The sequence below is a fragment of the Thermomyces lanuginosus genome (genome assembly GCF_041956635.1).
Source record: "Thermomyces lanuginosus strain ATCC 200065 unplaced genomic scaffold VTN49scaffold_22, whole genome shotgun sequence".
In the NCBI taxonomy this organism is placed as follows: domain Eukaryota; kingdom Fungi; phylum Ascomycota; class Eurotiomycetes; order Eurotiales; family Trichocomaceae; genus Thermomyces; species Thermomyces lanuginosus.
Window position 1 is genome coordinate 1,459,340 of NW_027192356.1, and position 17,828 is coordinate 1,477,167.

Sequence of the window (17,828 nt, forward strand, 5' to 3'; positions counted from 1 at the left end):
CTAGTAGTACAATGAATGAACGTAATCGGGCATCTTACTCGTCATCACTACTACTATCGTTATCAAGTCGTTTTCTCTTGTTTCCTGCAGAAGCAGCGGATGTAGAAGAAGTGTTCACTTCAAACACGTACGACCGTGCCTCCCGATCCTCCCCTTTCCACCCGCCACCAACGTGCCCGCTCCGCGACTGGACCACGCCTAGGGTCCGCGCATGCGAGTACCCCGGATACGCCGTCCAAGGAAAACGAAAACTCGTGACAACCCGCAGGCCGGCATGGCGCGCCAGATCCTTGATGTTCCACAGCGTGTATGGCTCACCCTCGAAGAGGGTGACGATGATTTGACCCGCGGAGCGGGGAGGACGACGAATCGTCTCATCCTCCGACTCTGACTCGGAGGAGTAGTCCTCTCCTTCTCCTTCACTCTCATCATAGCCATCATAATCGTCATCGTCGTCATCATCGTTATCGTCAGATGTGCTGGTCGAAAGCAGCGGCACGCACGCCTCAAAAAACTTCACCAGTAACTCCTGATTCTTCCGCACCTGCCGATTCACATCCGTCGAGAGACCGCCGACATGCGGGAAATTGAAGGCGATGATATCCCATGGTCCTCCTGGATCAGCATCTCGCCGCTGCTTCTTTCTTAGCCGGATACCCGTGCGGATCTCCTTTCCTCCGCCGCCGTTTCCACGACCGAGTTTCGTTGCGTCGATGGAGTAGAGGACTTTTACCCTTCTTCCTTTTCCCGTCGAGGGTGTCGTAGTCGTGGTAGTAGTAGTAGTAGTAGCAGTAGTAGTATTTTCTTGTTGAGAATTGTCGTCGTCCGGCTTGTTCTGATTATTGTCATTATTCTCGCCTAGGATATATGCGATATTGCTCTCCGCGGTAGACGGATACTTTTCCAGGAGTTCTTCGCGCGAATCGTACGCGGTTGCGTAAACATTTTTGCACCGATGATGTTGGACGAGTGAGCGGGCAAAAGAGAAGTCACCTATTTGGAAAACCTTCCTTAGCCATGCGAAATCAGATCAATTGGAACTGCTAACATACCCTCGCCTATGAGAAGAATCCGGTCACTGCGTCGAAAGGGAATAATCGGTTTGTCGTGGAGAGCTTGTTGGTGGTGGTGCGACTTCTTCGTCTGCGCTGCTGGCTGTTTCGAAGCTGCAGCTGGTTGTGGTTTTTTCTTATTACCGGCGCCGCCGCTTGGGTTGTTATTCCGCGCTTGGCCGAGTCCGTAAGGATTGTTTGTTGTTCGCGCGTGTTTCCGGGCTTTTGACTTTGCCATTTCGTAGTCTTTTGTTCGTCGTGGTTGGGAGTGAATGTGGTTTTTGGGGTTGGAGCTACGGCCCCAAGCTACAAGTGCGAAGCGTTCCCTGTGGTTTGCGGTCATAAACACTTCCAATCCTTTCTCCCAAACAACGCAGTCTATCATCAATGGAAAGTAATTATATACACATAATTCCAATTAAATCACCCACCCAAACCACGCAGACATGAACACCAACAACAACAGAAACATGTCAAGGATTACATGGAGATATGGAAAAGGCCAATCAATCGTCAGGCCGAGGTATGCTTGAAGCGAAGACATCATCGTACAGTGTGTATTTTTTCGGTGCCTGTGTTTTGTTCATGGCCAGTCGTTACGACCGCAGCGAATCGCGCATGCTCTGGCTGCTCGCGCTCACCGGCGGGTTCGTCGTCGGCAGGATGCCCGTCCGCGGCTTCGAGTTCTGCTGCTTCAGCTTCGCGATCGAGTAAACAATTCCGCTGATGAATCCAATCACAATGGCGGAGACGCTCCCGAAGGTGACCGGCGCGTCGAAGAAGATCAGGCCCGACAGCGCAAGCGGCAGTTTGTTCAGAGCGCCCACCATCGAATACGTAGTCGAAGAGGTCACGCGCACGCACCACGCAGACGTGTACGAAATGAAGACAGACGACAGGCCAGACAAGACCATGGCAAAGAAAATGCTTGACCGGTTCATGGGCGGGAAATTGCGCAGGATGTTTTCAGACGACCAATCCTCGAGGAAAAGAGTGCACAGCACCAACAAAGGAATCGAAAGTAGGTTGTTGTAAAACATTGCTAGAAGAAGGTAAGCCCATGCTCGTTCGGAAAGAAAAGAAGAAACCTACTGTCGAAATCCTTGAAGTTGGTCAGCTTGATCCGCTTCCGCATCCCCAACGCATACGACGCAGTGCAAAGGCAGTTGATCAACATCCAAATGTAGCCCGCATTCAGTGTTGACACCTTGCTCGTCGCGTCAATGCTCGTCTCCAGAGCATGTTTGATGTCCGCCCATGCGGCAATGACCGAACTCAACACCATGAGACCAAACGAGAAGAGTGTCAACCCAGTCACGGAGCCGCCAAACCACAAGACCTCGCCGTATGCAATCAGGATAATGGTCAGGTTTTTGAAGATAGTGTATACGGGAATCGACAGATACTGCAGGGCCTTGGAGCCGGTGTAAATCATGCCAATCAGCAGGAACGTGACAGGAGACCCTAACTCATCATCAGCCCAGATCATCGACTTTTGGAGCAACATTACGAACATTTCTTGGCTTCATCAGTGTTGAAGTCTCGAAACGAAATCACCCCCAATTGTTTCAATGTCTGAATCGTAGCCACGCACACGATCGACTAGGCCCAGTCAGTCAATGTAGACCATGAAAAACAGAAGAAGAGACAGATCACCCACCTGAACCAGCAACAGCAAGAAATTCAGGTTAAAATCCGATCCTGACAACACATATTTGTTCATCACAGTCATCAAAATGGACGATCCACAGTACGCAAGCACAGGAACGATCGGGTGATTCAATAATGAAGTCGCCGACGACATCGCAGGCCGAACTTGAGGGGACGACGGGCGGTCGAACCCTCTCGGCCCAATCTCTAGTTTCGACATTTCCGTTCCAAAGGAATCTGACTTCTTGATGTCGGTCATGGCTGTCGAGACTGCTGGGCGAAGAACGCGACTAGGGGACACGCACGCTGCTCAAAGCTGCCAACCAAAAGAAAAGCGAAAGACTGTTCGCTACAATCCAGTAATTAACGAAAGGACCTTCTATGCACAACACGCGATCGATCGCCCAGCAAAAGAATTGAGAAACAGGACGAATATGGAACAGGGGCTGAAAAGAAGTTGAATGCGAGCGTGGCTTGGCCAGATTCCGCAAAGACCGCGACAAGCCAACAACTGAATTGATCGCCGCTAAGGCCGCTGCCGCGTAGGGCAGTTGTCTTAAACACCAGCCACTTGTTGACTAAGAAATGTGGCGGACCCTCTTCTAGCCTGCACGTGACCTCGGTGCTGGGACAACTCGTGCCTTCAGCAGGAGTCCAGGACGACTACGATTAGCTTAATACTTTCGTCTTTCGGCCTTCAAAGTAAATCTTCAGGTGCTCCATGTGGAGTTGATTCTAAATGTAGAAGGCTCCTTGTATGTATGAAACCTGCTAACTTCCTAACTTAGTACCTAGGTAGTTACAGTACTACCGCTGCTCGTCCCAGAGTCACCTGTGTCAATTCTCTGGCCGCTGGCCGTAGACGACATAGCTGTGGGTGTCATTCATGATTAGTTTCATCGAATAGGACTGGTACCTAAAAGATATCGGATACTCACAAGTTGAATATCATGTGAATGTCACGCTTCCGGCCGTCGGCGCGAGCCTGGCTGGCAAGAACAGTGACTTCTTCCGCGGTCCATTGCTTGTGCCGAGTCAAAGCAGCCAGGGCGTAGCCCTCGAAACCGCTTGCTTCGGCCTGGGCCTGCATCCAGGCGCCGAGATTTTTCTGTACAAAGAGGTCAGTACTGGATTCCATTGATTGCTACTGTTTGGGAGCAAGAGGAAACTAACAAAATGAGGATCCTTTGGCCAGACGCCATATGGAATGGCAAACTTCTCCACGTGGATGTTCACGAAGCCGGCGTCTTTAAACCACTGTTCCAGTTTGGGCCCGGGTCGGACCTCGTACCCAGCATCTTCAAACGCGCCGTAAACTTCGTTGTAGAACAGTTGGAGCTTGGTGTCGTTGAGACTTCCGTCCTCCGACGTAGGATAGCCGTCCCAGTCCTGGAACTCAACCCAGCCGCCGGGCTTGACGGATCTGCTTTTGTTAGAGAATCAAGAAAGCCGGGGAAGGTTCCGATGGCATACCGATAACACTCCTTAATCAGCTTCCCAACGTCCTTGATCGAAACCGTCAGGTTTCGCGCATGAATGAAGTCAAATGGGTTGCTTTCATAAGCCCAGTCCGACTCAATGTCATCCACCAGAAATTTCACATTCGGAGGAACTCTGCCAACCCTGTCAGTTGAGCGACTCGACTACAATTTCTTAGGTCCGACTGACAGACTCGGTTGGATCGGACTCAAATCACAACCGATCACCTGGAACAAATAGATTCGGTCTCAGCATTGTGTTCATTTGGTCGCTCCTGGTAGTATTCTTTACCTCTGATCCGGGGTGTTCGTCCGCTACAATCAGTCAGTATCCGTATGCTGTGTCGACCAAACCCAGTGACAAAGCTCACCAAAATCAATGGCCCAGAGACCAGTCCCAGTCGCCAGGTCGATAACACGCTGGGGTTTCTTGATCGGGGCCAAATAGAGTTTCCGATGCAAAACCATCAGACAAAGCTCATGCAACATGTCCAGGCGATCGCTTTCTGATTCATCGTTGGGAAGCAAATACGCTAGATATAACAATCAGTCTACAGATCTCTGACGCCAGGCAAGAAAGGGCTAGTTCCTACACCCATCGCGGTATTTATGATAGCGACGGCCATTTTCATGACGATAGTCCAGCACCGACGAAGTCAGCGACGCGCTGTACGACGATCTATTTGTCGAGAAACATGTGAGCATTCTTGCTGGATCTGGTAGTCCATGGTGCCACATCACATACAATTCATCACCATAGGCCGAGTCGTTCTCATACTGTGCGGCTCAAGTAAGTAACGCGGCGGATTGTACCGTTATGGAGGGCTGTCCTACTGAGGTGTCCACTTCAACGTTAGCGGCGACGTTGTTGGTGGAGGTGGTTGCCGGTTCCTGAGGGGACGGTTCCGCCATTGTGGAGGAATTCTCCTTAGCGTTCCAGGAAGATTGATGGCTGGCCGGTCACACTTTCAGCCCTGAAAGCCGATGTATGGAGTGTGTGTCTCTATGCGGAACCGTTTCGAACGGTATCCAAAAGGTGGTTGCAACAGCCAACAAGGTAAGTTGAAACTTCCCCTGTAATCAGCGGCCGGTATCTCCGGCTCAGTATTAATATCTGTGCGAGCGGACAAGGGTCAAGATCTTGGTTCGTCGACGGCGTTTCTACACCTCTACCCAAAAGGGTAAAAGAGGCGGCCACATTTAGGGTACATGGTGACAAGGGTGTCTTTTCCCATGAGACGATTTAGAAACTGGGCGCCCTGGCCGGGCGGGGTCCCCGAATCCAATATGCGTCAGCTTTTCTCGAGCAAGTCAATCATTCGATGCATTTAATAACAAACGTCAGTAAACTGACGATGGCTTCGTGCGTTGCAGTTACATTGCGCATATCCAATCACTGAGGTAATGGGTTTTCTCTAGGCAATTCTTCAGTGAAGTTTTTCTGTTTGAAGTCGCCGATTATAGTTAGCCTGCAAGTACGAATCAACATCGTAGGCTAGCGACCTGTGTAAGGTTAACGAGTTCAATTTAAAAGAAACACTTCATTTGGCAAGCCTACTCGCAAGACTTCTCATTCTCGTAGTGTGGTGCACGCTGAGACGAACTCATACTCCTTCTCATTAAATTTTGAACCAGCCCTAACTGAATGTATTGAAAACGCCGTGAAGTTACTGGAATAGAAATTATCGTTAGTTTAGTTACATACACTGGAAGATAGAGCGCGATAGGGTGCACCGTGCTCTGAAGCGGATGAGCTTTAAGGTCGAGTCTTGAATGTTAGGAGGTAGATACCTACTCGTTGACTCCGCGAGTCAGTCCGTCTTTCCGTTCTTGTATATTTTACTCTCTTCGTTCGCTTCAAGGAAAAGGCCATTCAGCTGCACGGTCAGCAAAAGATTCACCCCCTGACGGTTGCAAAGCTGTTAGTAGAGCGTCCACTCGTCTATGAAGAGCTTGAGAAGCCGACTGGCTCTGAAGCTTTATGCATTCTGCGCGGAGTATATTATGCTGTGCATTTTCCAAACGTAGGGCACTGAAAAATGGAAGGTGGAAGTTTTGGCCGGTCAGGTGCGTAATAGATAATGGTAAAAGTCACAACCCTCGGGCTTGATGTTGACAATATGTCCCGATCTGCATGGCACATTACTACCAGCTAACAGTCGTTGACCATACGGGGCGCTGGGATGATGAGTAATGGTCAAGTTTGAGGAGAGTCAATCAAACGTCCTACCTGTTCCACATCCTGCCACAGCTCCAGTCTTCCAAGTGGTCAAGATTCTCAGCGCGTGTAGCATTTCGGCTCGAGGTCCGAGGCTGGAAACGGACGAATGCCTTGAGATTTGGACAGATGGGGGACGCGTAAGGTACTTTTTCGGCCACCATATGGAGCATGCATGGGACTCAGTACGCCAGGCTCGTTCTTCTCGCAACACCCTATAGAGATATAGGCAATGTGAAAGGACAGGGATTTGCCAACGATATTTCTGTTCACATGGAACGCTTACTGGAAGGGTTGATATCTTGGGGTTGCGCTGCTGGATATTCCGGCTGACGTTTGCTGCATGCATTTCGCGAATGATCCAGATAATGTGCAACACGCAGCTGCCGAGCTGAAGAGACCATCTTGACGGCTGCGAGGGCAATGTGTACAAACCAATGGTACTAGAACACGGAGCTCAAGAAAACGTCGAGCCGGAGACATCGGTACGTATTTGCGTCGATTTCTCCGATCTCCATGACTGGAGTATTATTGATTTCACCAAGCCCAGCCGCCAACTCCTGGGCTTCATCTAGGGCATCATCCCTGCTCTGCTGGAGCATGGGCAGAACATCTATCTGCTTTCGCGCGGCTTCAGAATTCGAAGCGGTAATGAACACGGTCTGGGAGATAGGGACGTTATCCCCGCCACCAATGCAATGGGAAGCTCGAGGGAAATCCCGAGCCCTTAGCCGGATCCCTCCTGCCCATGTACGCCGTATGGACGATCATGGCAAGCATCACGCAATTACTAACTTCATCCCTTTGGTGCACAAAGGTAAGCCGATGCCATTCACATGTCAGAAGCCCTAAAAATCCTCCATACCATTTCGGTAGCATGTACGGAGTATTTACTGCCGGTCCATCTGGGCTGTCTTTTCTGCCCATTCCAGAGGGTACACAGTCATCGTGGCAACTTCCTCCTGTCGAATGACGGAACGGAGCACGGAGTGCTCGTACGCTAACCCGGAATGGTTTGCACAGCAGCAATAGAACGGGGGTTCGCTAGCTGAAAACGTTAAGCATAAGCAGTTATGGGACAGCCAGATAAGCTGATCGAACCCACGTTAGAAAGCATCCAGATTTAAGGCGTAGACTCCTCTGATTGGACGATCACTTTAGCTTTTGAGTTGGAGACAAACTCAGAAGCTTAAACACGAGCCAAATGTACCCCTAGCTCCGTCCTCGTCCTGCCTTAAAATGGATCGTGTGCAATGAGTTGGCGTGAACAGGGCTGATGGGCCACAGAATGCGACGGTGGGAATGACAACATAAAGTCCAAACGAAGACATCTAACTGAGCTTATGTAGTTAAGACGGATAGCCTGGTTTTCATATAGCAACGCAAGTGCCTAGCTGAGTGAAATTGACAACATCGCGAAATTCATCCTATGATCATCATCAAAATGTGGCCATTCTGGACTGCGATGATCCTCACAACGGGCCTGGTTCTTGGGGCTCGAGACAAATGATCAGACGTTCTCAATTTGGATGGGAACTGGGAGAAGGCCAAGGTCGATGAAACACGCGATGGGAACAATACATAAGGCGTGGATTTGCAACGATCGAGGTAGTCGCAATGATCTTGGGCTGATGTTCGAATCATTTATGAAGCTTGGGACTAGAGTGTGCCGTTTTAAAACACGGGAGTTGTATACCAGACGGTAAGTGTATCAAATCCCCTTGAGTTCGAACAGCTGAAAACCCCTCTGACAGTCAACTAAAGTCATGTACTGGCACTCCGTACTCCTCTATGCCTATTACGGGATTAACGAATGCTTTTCGAGTGCAAAGCCCTCTCCGGCCGCAACCGGAAAAATTCGACACCCTGCGCTGATCCGACATCTCGCAGACGTATCGGTCGAAAGAACTATGACAGCACATCCTCACGAGAGCACCCAATTTGGTTGAGGACATGTGCCCAATTTCTCTACAAGGCCATTGATTCGGTCGGGAAGCCAGTCGGACGTCACTCCACTCTTTGCTTCACCTAGCTTTGGCGCTTTGGAGGTACGACAATTGCCGGCCACGTACGAATACTGGACGCACTCCGGATCGCGAACGCAATGGTTTTCGCAGGCAGTCAGACTCGGTGCGTCCAGAGGGATGAGCTGGTCCGACAAGTTGTCCCAGTCCGTCAGCTGTCGCTGCATCTTTTTCCAGATTAAACCTAGGAAGAGATCGCCGTGGAGGAGGAATCGGTCCGGATGCTGTCTCCGTCAGTGCCATGCTACTTCAGAGACGACCGATATATTGAATGCACCAACCTTGTCGAACCACTTGTGCTCAAACTTCCATAGTTCTCTGATATCATCCGGCGAGACATGGTGATATGACACGCGGGGATAGCACCAAGGTAACTTAAAGTATCCCTCCACAAAGTAATTCGCTTCTGCCGGGGTTGCGGAATCCAGCATGGGCCAGGCCCAGAGCAATTTAATCCCAATGTCGTGGAGGAGCTTTCCCAGGACACAATCCCCGGCCCAGTGGTAACCTGTATAGGCGTCCCACTGGTCGACCTGGGAAGTATAAGCCTCCAAAGCTCTGTGCATGGCCGCCCGCGACAACACAAAACCAGAGCCTCCATGGGCGAATATAACATCCCCAATCTGCATCTGATTCCCAAAGTAATGCGGTTGGTTCGGATCGAACTGGGCGAGCCAGCCCATCAGGTTGGGCCAGAAGATGTACGTATCGGCTTCCATAAATACATACCAAGCCGCGTCTCCGCGCACTTGAAGGGTCTCATTGATCATGGGGAGGAATTTCCACTTGTCTAGCTTCCAGCCAGGATTGTTGGGCTTGCCGGAGGGGGTGTTGGGGTCATTGGAGAAGTCTGTTTGTTTCAATCCCGCGCGTCCGGACCGGCGGACGCGGTTGTAGAGATCGAAGTCGGGGTTGGAGTTTCTAAGCTCGTCCTTGACGTTGCGCAGGACATCGTGGGCACGGACTCCGGCAATGTCTTCCTCGAGATCCGAAAAGACCACGTAGTGGGGGATGCAGCGGAGGGTGGTCTCGAAATGCACTGGCACCTTTTCCTGGGATTCCGTTACGCCGGTCTTCAGTACGACGAGAACATCATCCAGGCCAGGGATCTTATAGCAAGTCCGATGCGGCGATGAGAGCCAGGTTGGGTGTAAGGGCGGGCTGGATCCAGCGAGGAAAAAATATAGAGTCAGAAAGGCCAAGATGGACGAGACGAAGACGATCCATCGGCGCGACGCCCTGCGTCGAGCGAATAGGATCGTCATGGAGAAAGATGGTGGTGGTGGTCCTCAACCATTACGTCCGTCCGTCCGTCTGGGCCTACGGGGAGGATTAACATCAAAAGGTCGGACAGGCTGAGGCAGATGAACTCGGTCGTATCAGATCATGAATTTTTTTCAACTTGTTCCGAGCTGTCTTTCCGTGGGATCAAATAAAACCATCCATTCAGGAGGCGCGTTTCTGGTAAGGTAGATCAACGCTGTTGATCGACAAAGCTGACAAGAAACAAGCTGCCAGCTTGTGTCTCGTGTTTGACTTTTGGGGACATTGCTGACATAAGCAGGAGCTGACAATAATCTTGGCGTTTTGCTCTTGGCATCTGTCTTGGCTCAGAGCCAATCACCAGGCGCTTTGGTGAACTCTGCCAACCCTAAAAAGGCCTAATCAGGTCAAATAAGCTTCACCATCGAGGCAGAAACCTGCCGGAACTCCGCCGAGCTAATCCCCCCGCTTGCCAGCATTGGGAAAAGCTTCTGTTGGGAGATCGTGCTTAGTGGTGGCCATGCGGCTGACAGTCGAAGCGGCTAGCGGTGTGGGCAGCACTGATTGGGGCGATTCGGTACACATCTTTCATGCTAAGGATGCTAGGTGACAAAGGTTGAACCTTGTTTAACGGTTTCGATTCGACCCTGCAACGCCAGTGGCAGCGCCATGCTGCTGGTTGGCGAAACCGCACTTGGATCGGATCGGTCCAACCCTCATGTAAATTATAATAATTATCGTAAGACCCTCCCCCCCCCCTAAGGGCGGCTTTCCCGTGGAGTCCTGGGTCAGATTGAAATGAAATGCTCCGAAGTCTTTCCGAGTTGTTGATTGTGCTCTGATTTTTATTTTTCTGGGGATTTAATATAAAAATATTGGCATCTCTTGTATGCGCCTTGAAGGCTTGATCTTGCAGCTGAATGATGCGTCTTTTCCCGCTTCGCTATTACTTCCTCTCCTTGGGCCTGTTGCGATTTGGACTGGCCAAATGTCCTGATGCGCCGCTTCCAGAAACCGCGCTCTACGACGGGGGGTTCTTCCTCTACCCCAACGGCGATCCCTCATGCTTCAGGCGTGGAAGTATTATGAACATTAGCTGGGAGACGGAGTATGAGACTACGAATTTGTGGCTGATCGAAAATGAGAAGTGGAATGAGCCGGTTGGCCTTGGTGGTATGTATATCCATCTGCACAAATTGTGATAAATTAAAAACCCAAGGGGGGGAGTAACTAATACCGGCCCCCCAGTGAATTTGGCGTCGACAAGCTATGAATGGGAAGTGGACTCGGACAGCAAGAATCGGTCTTCTTACTACGTTTTTCGTATTGTGAATGCCCAGGGAACGGAAGAGGAGAAAACCGGTGGCGGATTTCTGAGCGGATATTTCTACATCGACTACGGAAATGATCCAAATGAAGCAAGCGAACCAGATGAGGATGAAGACGAGCCAGATGAGGATGAAAATGGCTCGTCGGCTGCCGCCGACAGCACGTCCACAGAGTCGACCTCGCATACAGGAGGGCCTTACACAACGCTGACCATAGTGACCGGGGCGGCCTCGCCGAGCGCGACTGGCGGCTCTGGCTCCGATTCTCATAATGGCGGAAACGACAACGGCGACGGTGATGGTGGAGGCAACGGCAACTCCGTTGGCCTCGGTGTAGGGTTGGGCGTCGGCCTGGGCGTGCCGGCGCTCGCTGCCGTTGGCGCTTTGGTCTGGTTCTTTCGGCGCAGGAACCGTGCCGCCGCCACTGATCCCGGCTTGCAATACGTCCAGTATCAGTCGGCTCCTACGACGGATAAGCCGCCGATGTATTCGGCACCCGAGGCTGTTCCCCAGCCTGTAGAAGCGGGCGAGCACACTCGTCAGGAATTGTATGGTGATACCCCGTCGACACAACGGCATGAACTCCCATCATGAGTTGGAGGAAGGAGAAAGTTGAGGGGACGACTTTGATGAATGTAGAGTCAAGATTATACCTGTATTTAGAGTTGTTGCTTGTTCATTTTCAGGCGTCAATACTGTGCATATCGTATTGGAGTTCTGGGATTTGGTTCAGTAATTCATTCCATCCATAGGCTCTTGCTCCACCTTGCCGAAAGTTTCAGCACTTCACCTGTTAGAAGCAGCAACATTTAAAACAGCCCCTCCAACAAAACTAAGAGGCAAAAAAGTTTTCAACTAAATAAGAAGAGAGAAGCAATGGCAAGCCCCCTCGACCCCAAGGTCTCCCAAGTCCTCCAATCCCACACCACAAATCACTCCGACGGCACCCCTGTCGCCGCCGATGACCTCGACACCGACGCCATTCTTGAAGCCCTTGAAAATGAAGACGACAGCGCCTACCGCGCACAACGCATTCAACAACTTCACGATGAACTCCGCAACACCAAAGCCGCTCTGAAAAACTCATCAAATACCGAAACCTCCTCTGTTGAACCTCTGACCTATCCAACACTCAACACTGATCAAGCCGTCCTCGACCTCACCACGACCGCGGAGCGTGTTGTTGTGCACTTTGCGCACCCAGATTTTGCACGGTGTGCAACCATGGATACGCATCTGCGCAAGTTGGCAGGGCGGCACTACGATGTGCGGTTTGCGCGTGTCGATGTCAGGGATATACCGTTTGTGGTGGAGAAGTTGAAGATCCGTGTGTTGCCGTGCGTGGTGGGCTTCGTGGATGGCGTGGCTAAGGATCGCATCGTTGGATTTGAAGGGTTGGGAATGTTTGCTGCTGCGGCAGGCGTGGCGACGTCGCGAGTCAAGCCTGGGGAGGAGTTTCGGACGACGGATCTCGAGAGGCGGTTGCTGGATATGGGCGTGCTGGTCCGAAAGAGGTTGGTGGATGACGATGGACAGGGTGCACGCAGCGACAGCGAAGAGGATGATGATGATGACCGAGGATATAACAAGTCTGGCCCCAGAGGGATCAGGTCTGGTACTACAAGAGCCACAAACGACAGTGACGACGATGACTGGGATTGACGATCACCGTTACGTAGTTTCATACATCCGTCTTTTTCCATACGCTCTCACCAATATACCCTTTTGCCTATTGTTGATGCACTTGAAAACCAAAGAAATAATACATATCGTACATGCACAGGTCGACGAGCCCGTCTTCGACACTGGAGAAAGAAAAGGAAGAAAGTAATGAACAAGAAAAAAAAAAAGGATATCATATAACCAAACGGTCCCTATACATCAGAACCTGGCTGATCCTACACCAGCAAAATCACCCTCAACACCAATCACAAACAACACAATGACACGAAAGGGGAAGGCGAGCTGCCAAATCTATATAGCCACGGTCTTCATCTCACCGGCATTCTCTGTTTCAGAAATTCGGGTGGCTGGCGGCGCTGTGCTACTTTCCGATGACTTTTCGGAGACATTGTCCTGCGGGTTGTCGCGGCCGGACTTGTCTTCCGTCGTGTTTCCATTATCCGCGCCGGTCACATCGATCAGATCCTTAGCGGGCTCCTTTGGCGTCAACTCGCGCACACCCTCGCCGGTAGTTGGCGACGGCGTGCTCTTGACAGGACTGCTCACCTCCTCAGCCACTCGAGCCAGAGGACTTGGCATGCCCAATTGAGTTTTGGGACTCTGGGTAGAGCCGCGGCCGTTGAACCGGTGCGGGGAACGCCCGCGCTCCTCGCTAGGAGCCGGGCTGCCGTACGGTGATTCTCGACCTTTGCCATTGGTGTTCACACCCAAGCCACTTGCAGGTCTACGCCGCGGCCGGCGCCCGTACTTTTGGTCGGCACGCCATCGGAGAATTTCCAGATAAGGCGGCTCGACATTCTGCTTGGTGAACAACTTCAGCTTGAGCTCTCCGGTTTCTTCGTCGACTTCCGCCTTGCCACTCGAATAATCGTCCGCTACCATGGCCAGGAACGCAGCCCAAGAGCGCGCGATGACATACTTGCAGTCGTAGTCACGCCCAAAGATGATGACCTGGCCCCATTTGCCCGTGGGACCCGGAGCGAGATCAATCGCGATGCAGTTGCCGCCCCAGTCACGGGCCAATGGAATCCATCCAGGGTGAGCGTACGTCTTCTGAACGGCACCCGGCGGCTGTGAGTCTTGTCGCTCCAGGAGTTCCTGTCGCCATGACGCATTGGACGATGATCCAGCGGATGCTTTTGAAGAAGATGGTTGATGCGGTGCGGGAACACTCTGGAAGAACTCCTCGTTTACGGTTCGCCAGTTTTTCCACTCATGCACGATTTCCTCGCAATCAAGGAGCATACAGCCAAAGATGATTCCCGTGGGTAAACCTCCGCGCTCCTGGCCATCATGGATCTGCAGCGATTCGCGGACTTCGAGCGGCAGACTGCAATCGAGCTCATGCTCGAGCTCATTGACGTCGTTCTGCGTGCATCCCTCGCACAGGTTATCATACAGCTCCGCATAATTGTCCTCCAACCAGCGGTCAATCTTTTTCCACGAGTGGGACACAGGCGGTGGCGGGGGGGCACCGTCGTGGAAACTTTGCATCTGTATCTCCCCATTTCCACCGTCCGTATCATTAGATCTCCTCTGCGAGCTGAGGGACCTCATTCCGGGCGAATAGGGGCCATTCGGAGCACCCGCACGTGATGGCGAGCCGGGCCAACCGTTCGCGTTGTTCACACCATCCTCCTCATCAAACGAGTTGGTCAGGTCGGGACGGGATTCCGCCGCGCTGGTTACGACCGCGCTTAGAGGGGCGTTGCGGCTCTGCGACAGGGGGACATGTTTGCCGGTGCGATATGGAGAATCATGCGAAGCATGGCGGTCATTCGAAGTCATAGTATGCCAGAAGGAACGCCATGCTGAGCTGATCCTGTTTTCACGCGTTAGTCAACCCCACAGAAGGAGCGGGCCCAGGCTGGAGCACTGACGACGAAGACACCGTGGAAGGCATGGCTTCTTCAGGTACCCAGATCCTATCACGTGGAATAATACTCCCAAACGTCGATCATGGGAGACCTGTCAGCAGCCAGACCGTGGTCAGGAGCGATGCTTTTGATTTTCGAATAGAAACCACGCGAGGAGAAACCCTCTCTTGACGAGCAGTGGTCGAATGCAACACGAACCTTGGAGCCGGGGAACGGGGTAAAGGGCTCGGGCGAGGGTTGCAAGGGCCAGGAACCCGGCACAGCCAAAGGGCAAGGGGAATGTCTCTCAGTCTTGGGATCACCGAACACAACAACGCGGTGGAATTGGGACCGAAATTGGACGCTCGAGGAGAGACGGCAAGAGGACAGAAAAATGCTGGCCTCACTCTGCCGGCAGGGCAAATCAGGCAGGGACAGCAAAGTCGCTCTTTCCTTGGAAGGACGGCAGCAATTCCGCAGTCCCTCTTGACCTCCCGTCCAGGGAAGGCGCTAAGCCGTTGTTGGGCATTCTGCGCCTGGAGCATTCTGTCGGTGGAAGCGGCTCTGATTGGTCTGTTTCGAAACGCTCCCCGTCATGCCATACGCTGTTACCGCCATCGGGACTGCAATTGCCCCCGTCCTGCAGGAGGTTGGTATTTCAAATTCCAGGGCTCAAAATAACTGCGAGTTTATTGGCTGAAATGTTGAAAAATTACGTTTAGTTACGTTTCATCATCCCAGTTATTGTAACGGTACGGAGCTCCCGTGACAATGTTACGGAGCTTGTATTTGCATGAAATCTTCTTGGCATCAAAAAAAACCCCCATGAGGATGTTTCAAGTTCTCAACATCGACTGTTCGCGACTTTCTCTGCTTCCAGAGCTCCATCTCGCTTTTTTCAGACTCTGCGGCTTGCTATCTGCGAAAGCAGTCCTTATGGATGCTTACTTGCGAAGGGTAACGCATCTGTAGTGAATTCTCGGCCAGCGTCCCTGTCCATCGTGACCAACCGCCTGGAACCGGCCAGAGCCTCACATAGGGTTCGAGAACTGTCCTACTGTGCACTGTGCTTAACTGTGGATACTTCAGGACGAAGCACGTCTCTACGATGGACTTGAAACAACAAGGATGAGCGATAACCTCCACTATGATTCTCCTAACCCCGTTTCCTGTATAGTATAGATTGCCATGTAGATGGGCAGTCAAACCCGCGCAGACCATAAGACCCGACCTCAGGTGCATGCACCCTCTACTCCCTGCAACCGAGACGATAAAGAACCCTCTATCATATCCCGCGCCCCAGCCAACCACGCAAACCACACAAACCACACGCCAGACGTCATGCACATCGATGACCATAGATAGGAGAACGCGCAGTAAAGTCGTAACAAGATGGTATCTCTAGGACCACCATGAGGAAAGTCCCAATCAATGAGACACGGAGGAGAAAAAAGCATACCAGGAAAGGTCAGGGACCGGTTTCTTCGCCGGGTATCCTGACCCGCGGCACATACACACAATACAGCCGGCCAGGGCTGGAAAAAAGAAGATCGAGCCATCATCGCCATGGAGCACCAGGCCCCGGGCTCCAGCCGTTGCTGCCGTAACTGCCGTACCCGTTACTACGTACGAACGTGTCCGGTCCTGGCGAGTAAGGAGCAACAGCAGCGCCATTTGGAGTGAATCGAGGAACCATATCAGGTTGCGTGGGCTCAGATCCTCGACGTTGTGGAGGAGGATTCAACAGTAAGTTTTTCAATTGTTCCGCTTTGGCTCTGCGCTCCTCGTCGGTAAGGCGGCCCGGTGATTGAGAAGGAGAACCAGATGCCCGCAGCGCATTCATTCGATCCCGATAAGGGGTTGAGAAAGGCGGTCCGATTGGCAAGCTGCGATTTTCCTGGTCATCCAGCTCAAAGGGGAAGATACCGTTGGCGGCACTTTCGGGACGGCTACGGACTTTGAAATCGGTACTGGGAGACTTGGTGGGTTTCACAATTTCGGGGCTCTGAAGAGACTTCCTTTCGCGGGCCTCGAGGGCAGCTTTGAAGAGGAAATCCAATGGGGACGGCTCAGGATTCCGATCGCAAGGAGTGCCGGTGCCTCTGGGTTTGGACGGGGTCAACTCCGGACCCGGTTCTCCGCTATCGCTCTCGGCATCTAAACCATTGACGCCCGAATCAGGAACGGATTTAGACAGAAAACTCGGCATCGGAAGTGCAGACGGGGCCGGTGATGCATGAAATGTTGGCCCAGCATAGTGCGGACTGTCCTTCGCGGAAGGCGTGTTGACATCGGGCTGTGAAGAGGTATGGCGATGATGGTAGCCATTCGTTTTATGCGACGGTGCTGTCGGACGAGAAGAGTTCTGGTGTTTCTTTGCAGATGCAGACCGTGAGGAATGTTTCTTGCCCCGTGGAACGCTGCGACTTCCCTCCTCGTCCGTCAAAGGAGGAGGAGACGAAGTAGGTGTCGATAATAAATTGGATTTTGCATTGGTATGTGACGGAGTGGTATGAGTTCGTTTCTGTTGATGTCTCGGGTTTCGCGGACCCTTTGGCGTGACCGGTGAGGCTGTCGACATGGCGACGGATTTAGCGGAGAATAAAGGCCCTTCGAAGGACAAAGATAACAAGAAATGGCAGCGAAAAAAAAAATGAGCGGTATCAGATGGATTATATCTTAATAGAGACGGCGCAGTCTGAAGGCCTGCTGAAGGCAAGTTGATCGGCGTAGATCGGGAAGATGCCTACAAGAGACAAAGAAACGTGGATCAAGGCTCAAGGACTATCGCAGAACGTATCGAGAACAAAACAAAGGGAAGTCGAGGAGTTGAGAGGATTGACGCATGTCTGCGTACTGTGGCTCAAGCAAAGTGCAGAAGGAGCCAGAAAAGACAGAGTTCCTTGAGGCTGGAAAGCGTCAACTCACTTAGTCCGAGTCAAAAAGGCGAAAGCGAAGCTTGTTGTTGACTTAGCGGGGAGGCTTGTTGACTGTCGCCACGGGTTGTCTGCCTGAGGAATCAGGCAGAAAATCAGCGCCGCAACCAGCACGCCTTGCCGAGAGAGCTTGCCATCCAGGAAAACTGCGCTGACCGCCAGGGCTGGAGGCACTTGATTTGCGGAAAGGTGAGTGTTCTCATTGCACGATGATTACTGTGCCCAGTGGCTGATAGGTCGTTGAATGAGCAGATCGCGCCGCCAGCACCATCCCGCATCGATCAATCAAAACGCCGACCGAGCTTCCGATAGATAGTAGCCTAACGAACGCGCTCGTTTC

At 52.0% G+C, this 17,828-nt stretch overlaps 11 protein-coding genes across 11 annotated transcripts; 4 read left to right on the top strand and 7 right to left on the bottom strand.

Moving 5' to 3' along the window:
• Positions 1-34: 34 nt before the first annotated feature.
• VTN49DRAFT_1493 (uncharacterized protein) lies at positions 35-1,290 on the bottom strand (the record flags this gene model as incomplete). The annotated part of the gene is made up of 2 exons (XM_069409113.1): positions 35-993; positions 1,053-1,290. 2 exons carry the CDS (start codon positions 1,288-1,290, stop codon positions 35-37), a joined length of 1,197 nt encoding a protein of 398 aa, XP_069270532.1.
• Positions 1,291-1,648: 358 nt separating this feature from the next.
• On the bottom strand, positions 1,649-2,961 carry VTN49DRAFT_1494 (uncharacterized protein; the record flags this gene model as incomplete). The annotated part of the gene is made up of 4 exons (XM_069409114.1): positions 1,649-2,094; positions 2,145-2,516; positions 2,567-2,654; positions 2,713-2,961. The coding sequence occupies 4 exons, from the start codon at positions 2,959-2,961 to the stop codon at positions 1,649-1,651; spliced, it is 1,155 nt and encodes a 384-aa protein (XP_069270533.1).
• Positions 2,962-3,539: 578 nt separating this feature from the next.
• Positions 3,540-5,092, bottom strand: VTN49DRAFT_1495 (uncharacterized protein; the record flags this gene model as incomplete). Its single annotated transcript, XM_069409115.1, has 10 exons — positions 3,540-3,573; positions 3,641-3,810; positions 3,876-4,125; positions 4,176-4,316; positions 4,371-4,408; positions 4,473-4,495; positions 4,552-4,713; positions 4,774-4,859; positions 4,926-4,957; positions 5,015-5,092. The coding sequence occupies 10 exons, from the start codon at positions 5,090-5,092 to the stop codon at positions 3,540-3,542; spliced, it is 1,014 nt and encodes a 337-aa protein (XP_069270534.1).
• Positions 5,093-6,243: 1,151 nt separating this feature from the next.
• Positions 6,244-6,562, bottom strand: VTN49DRAFT_1496 (uncharacterized protein; the record flags this gene model as incomplete). Its single annotated transcript, XM_069409116.1, has 2 exons — positions 6,244-6,358; positions 6,411-6,562. The coding sequence occupies 2 exons, from the start codon at positions 6,560-6,562 to the stop codon at positions 6,244-6,246; spliced, it is 267 nt and encodes an 88-aa protein (XP_069270535.1).
• A 1,760-nt stretch (positions 6,563-8,322) lies between these two features.
• On the bottom strand, positions 8,323-9,687 carry VTN49DRAFT_1497 (uncharacterized protein; the record flags this gene model as incomplete). Its single annotated transcript, XM_069409117.1, has 2 exons — positions 8,323-8,646; positions 8,704-9,687. 2 exons carry the CDS (start codon positions 9,685-9,687, stop codon positions 8,323-8,325), a joined length of 1,308 nt encoding a protein of 435 aa, XP_069270536.1.
• A 921-nt stretch (positions 9,688-10,608) lies between these two features.
• Positions 10,609-11,607, top strand: VTN49DRAFT_1498 (uncharacterized protein; the record flags this gene model as incomplete). Its single annotated transcript, XM_069409118.1, has 2 exons — positions 10,609-10,858; positions 10,934-11,607. 2 exons carry the CDS (start codon positions 10,609-10,611, stop codon positions 11,605-11,607), a joined length of 924 nt encoding a protein of 307 aa, XP_069270537.1.
• Positions 11,608-11,889: 282 nt separating this feature from the next.
• On the top strand, positions 11,890-12,675 carry VTN49DRAFT_1499 (uncharacterized protein; the record flags this gene model as incomplete). The annotated part of the gene is made up of 1 exon (XM_069409119.1): positions 11,890-12,675. One exon carries the CDS (start codon positions 11,890-11,892, stop codon positions 12,673-12,675), a length of 786 nt encoding a protein of 261 aa, XP_069270538.1.
• A 312-nt stretch (positions 12,676-12,987) lies between these two features.
• On the bottom strand, positions 12,988-14,599 carry VTN49DRAFT_1500 (uncharacterized protein; the record flags this gene model as incomplete). The annotated part of the gene is made up of 2 exons (XM_069409122.1): positions 12,988-14,518; positions 14,577-14,599. 2 exons carry the CDS (start codon positions 14,597-14,599, stop codon positions 12,988-12,990), a joined length of 1,554 nt encoding a protein of 517 aa, XP_069270539.1.
• A 548-nt stretch (positions 14,600-15,147) lies between these two features.
• On the top strand, positions 15,148-15,917 carry VTN49DRAFT_1501 (uncharacterized protein; the record flags this gene model as incomplete). Its single annotated transcript, XM_069409123.1, has 3 exons — positions 15,148-15,201; positions 15,275-15,304; positions 15,747-15,917. The coding sequence occupies 3 exons, from the start codon at positions 15,148-15,150 to the stop codon at positions 15,915-15,917; spliced, it is 255 nt and encodes an 84-aa protein (XP_069270540.1).
• Positions 15,918-16,110: 193 nt separating this feature from the next.
• Positions 16,111-17,133, bottom strand: VTN49DRAFT_1502 (uncharacterized protein; the record flags this gene model as incomplete). The annotated part of the gene is made up of 1 exon (XM_069409124.1): positions 16,111-17,133. One exon carries the CDS (start codon positions 17,131-17,133, stop codon positions 16,111-16,113), a length of 1,023 nt encoding a protein of 340 aa, XP_069270541.1.
• Positions 17,134-17,294: 161 nt separating this feature from the next.
• VTN49DRAFT_1503 (uncharacterized protein) lies at positions 17,295-17,800 on the top strand (the record flags this gene model as incomplete). The annotated part of the gene is made up of 3 exons (XM_069409125.1): positions 17,295-17,450; positions 17,576-17,677; positions 17,741-17,800. 3 exons carry the CDS (start codon positions 17,295-17,297, stop codon positions 17,798-17,800), a joined length of 318 nt encoding a protein of 105 aa, XP_069270542.1.
• Between the last annotated feature and the right edge of the window lie 28 nt (positions 17,801-17,828).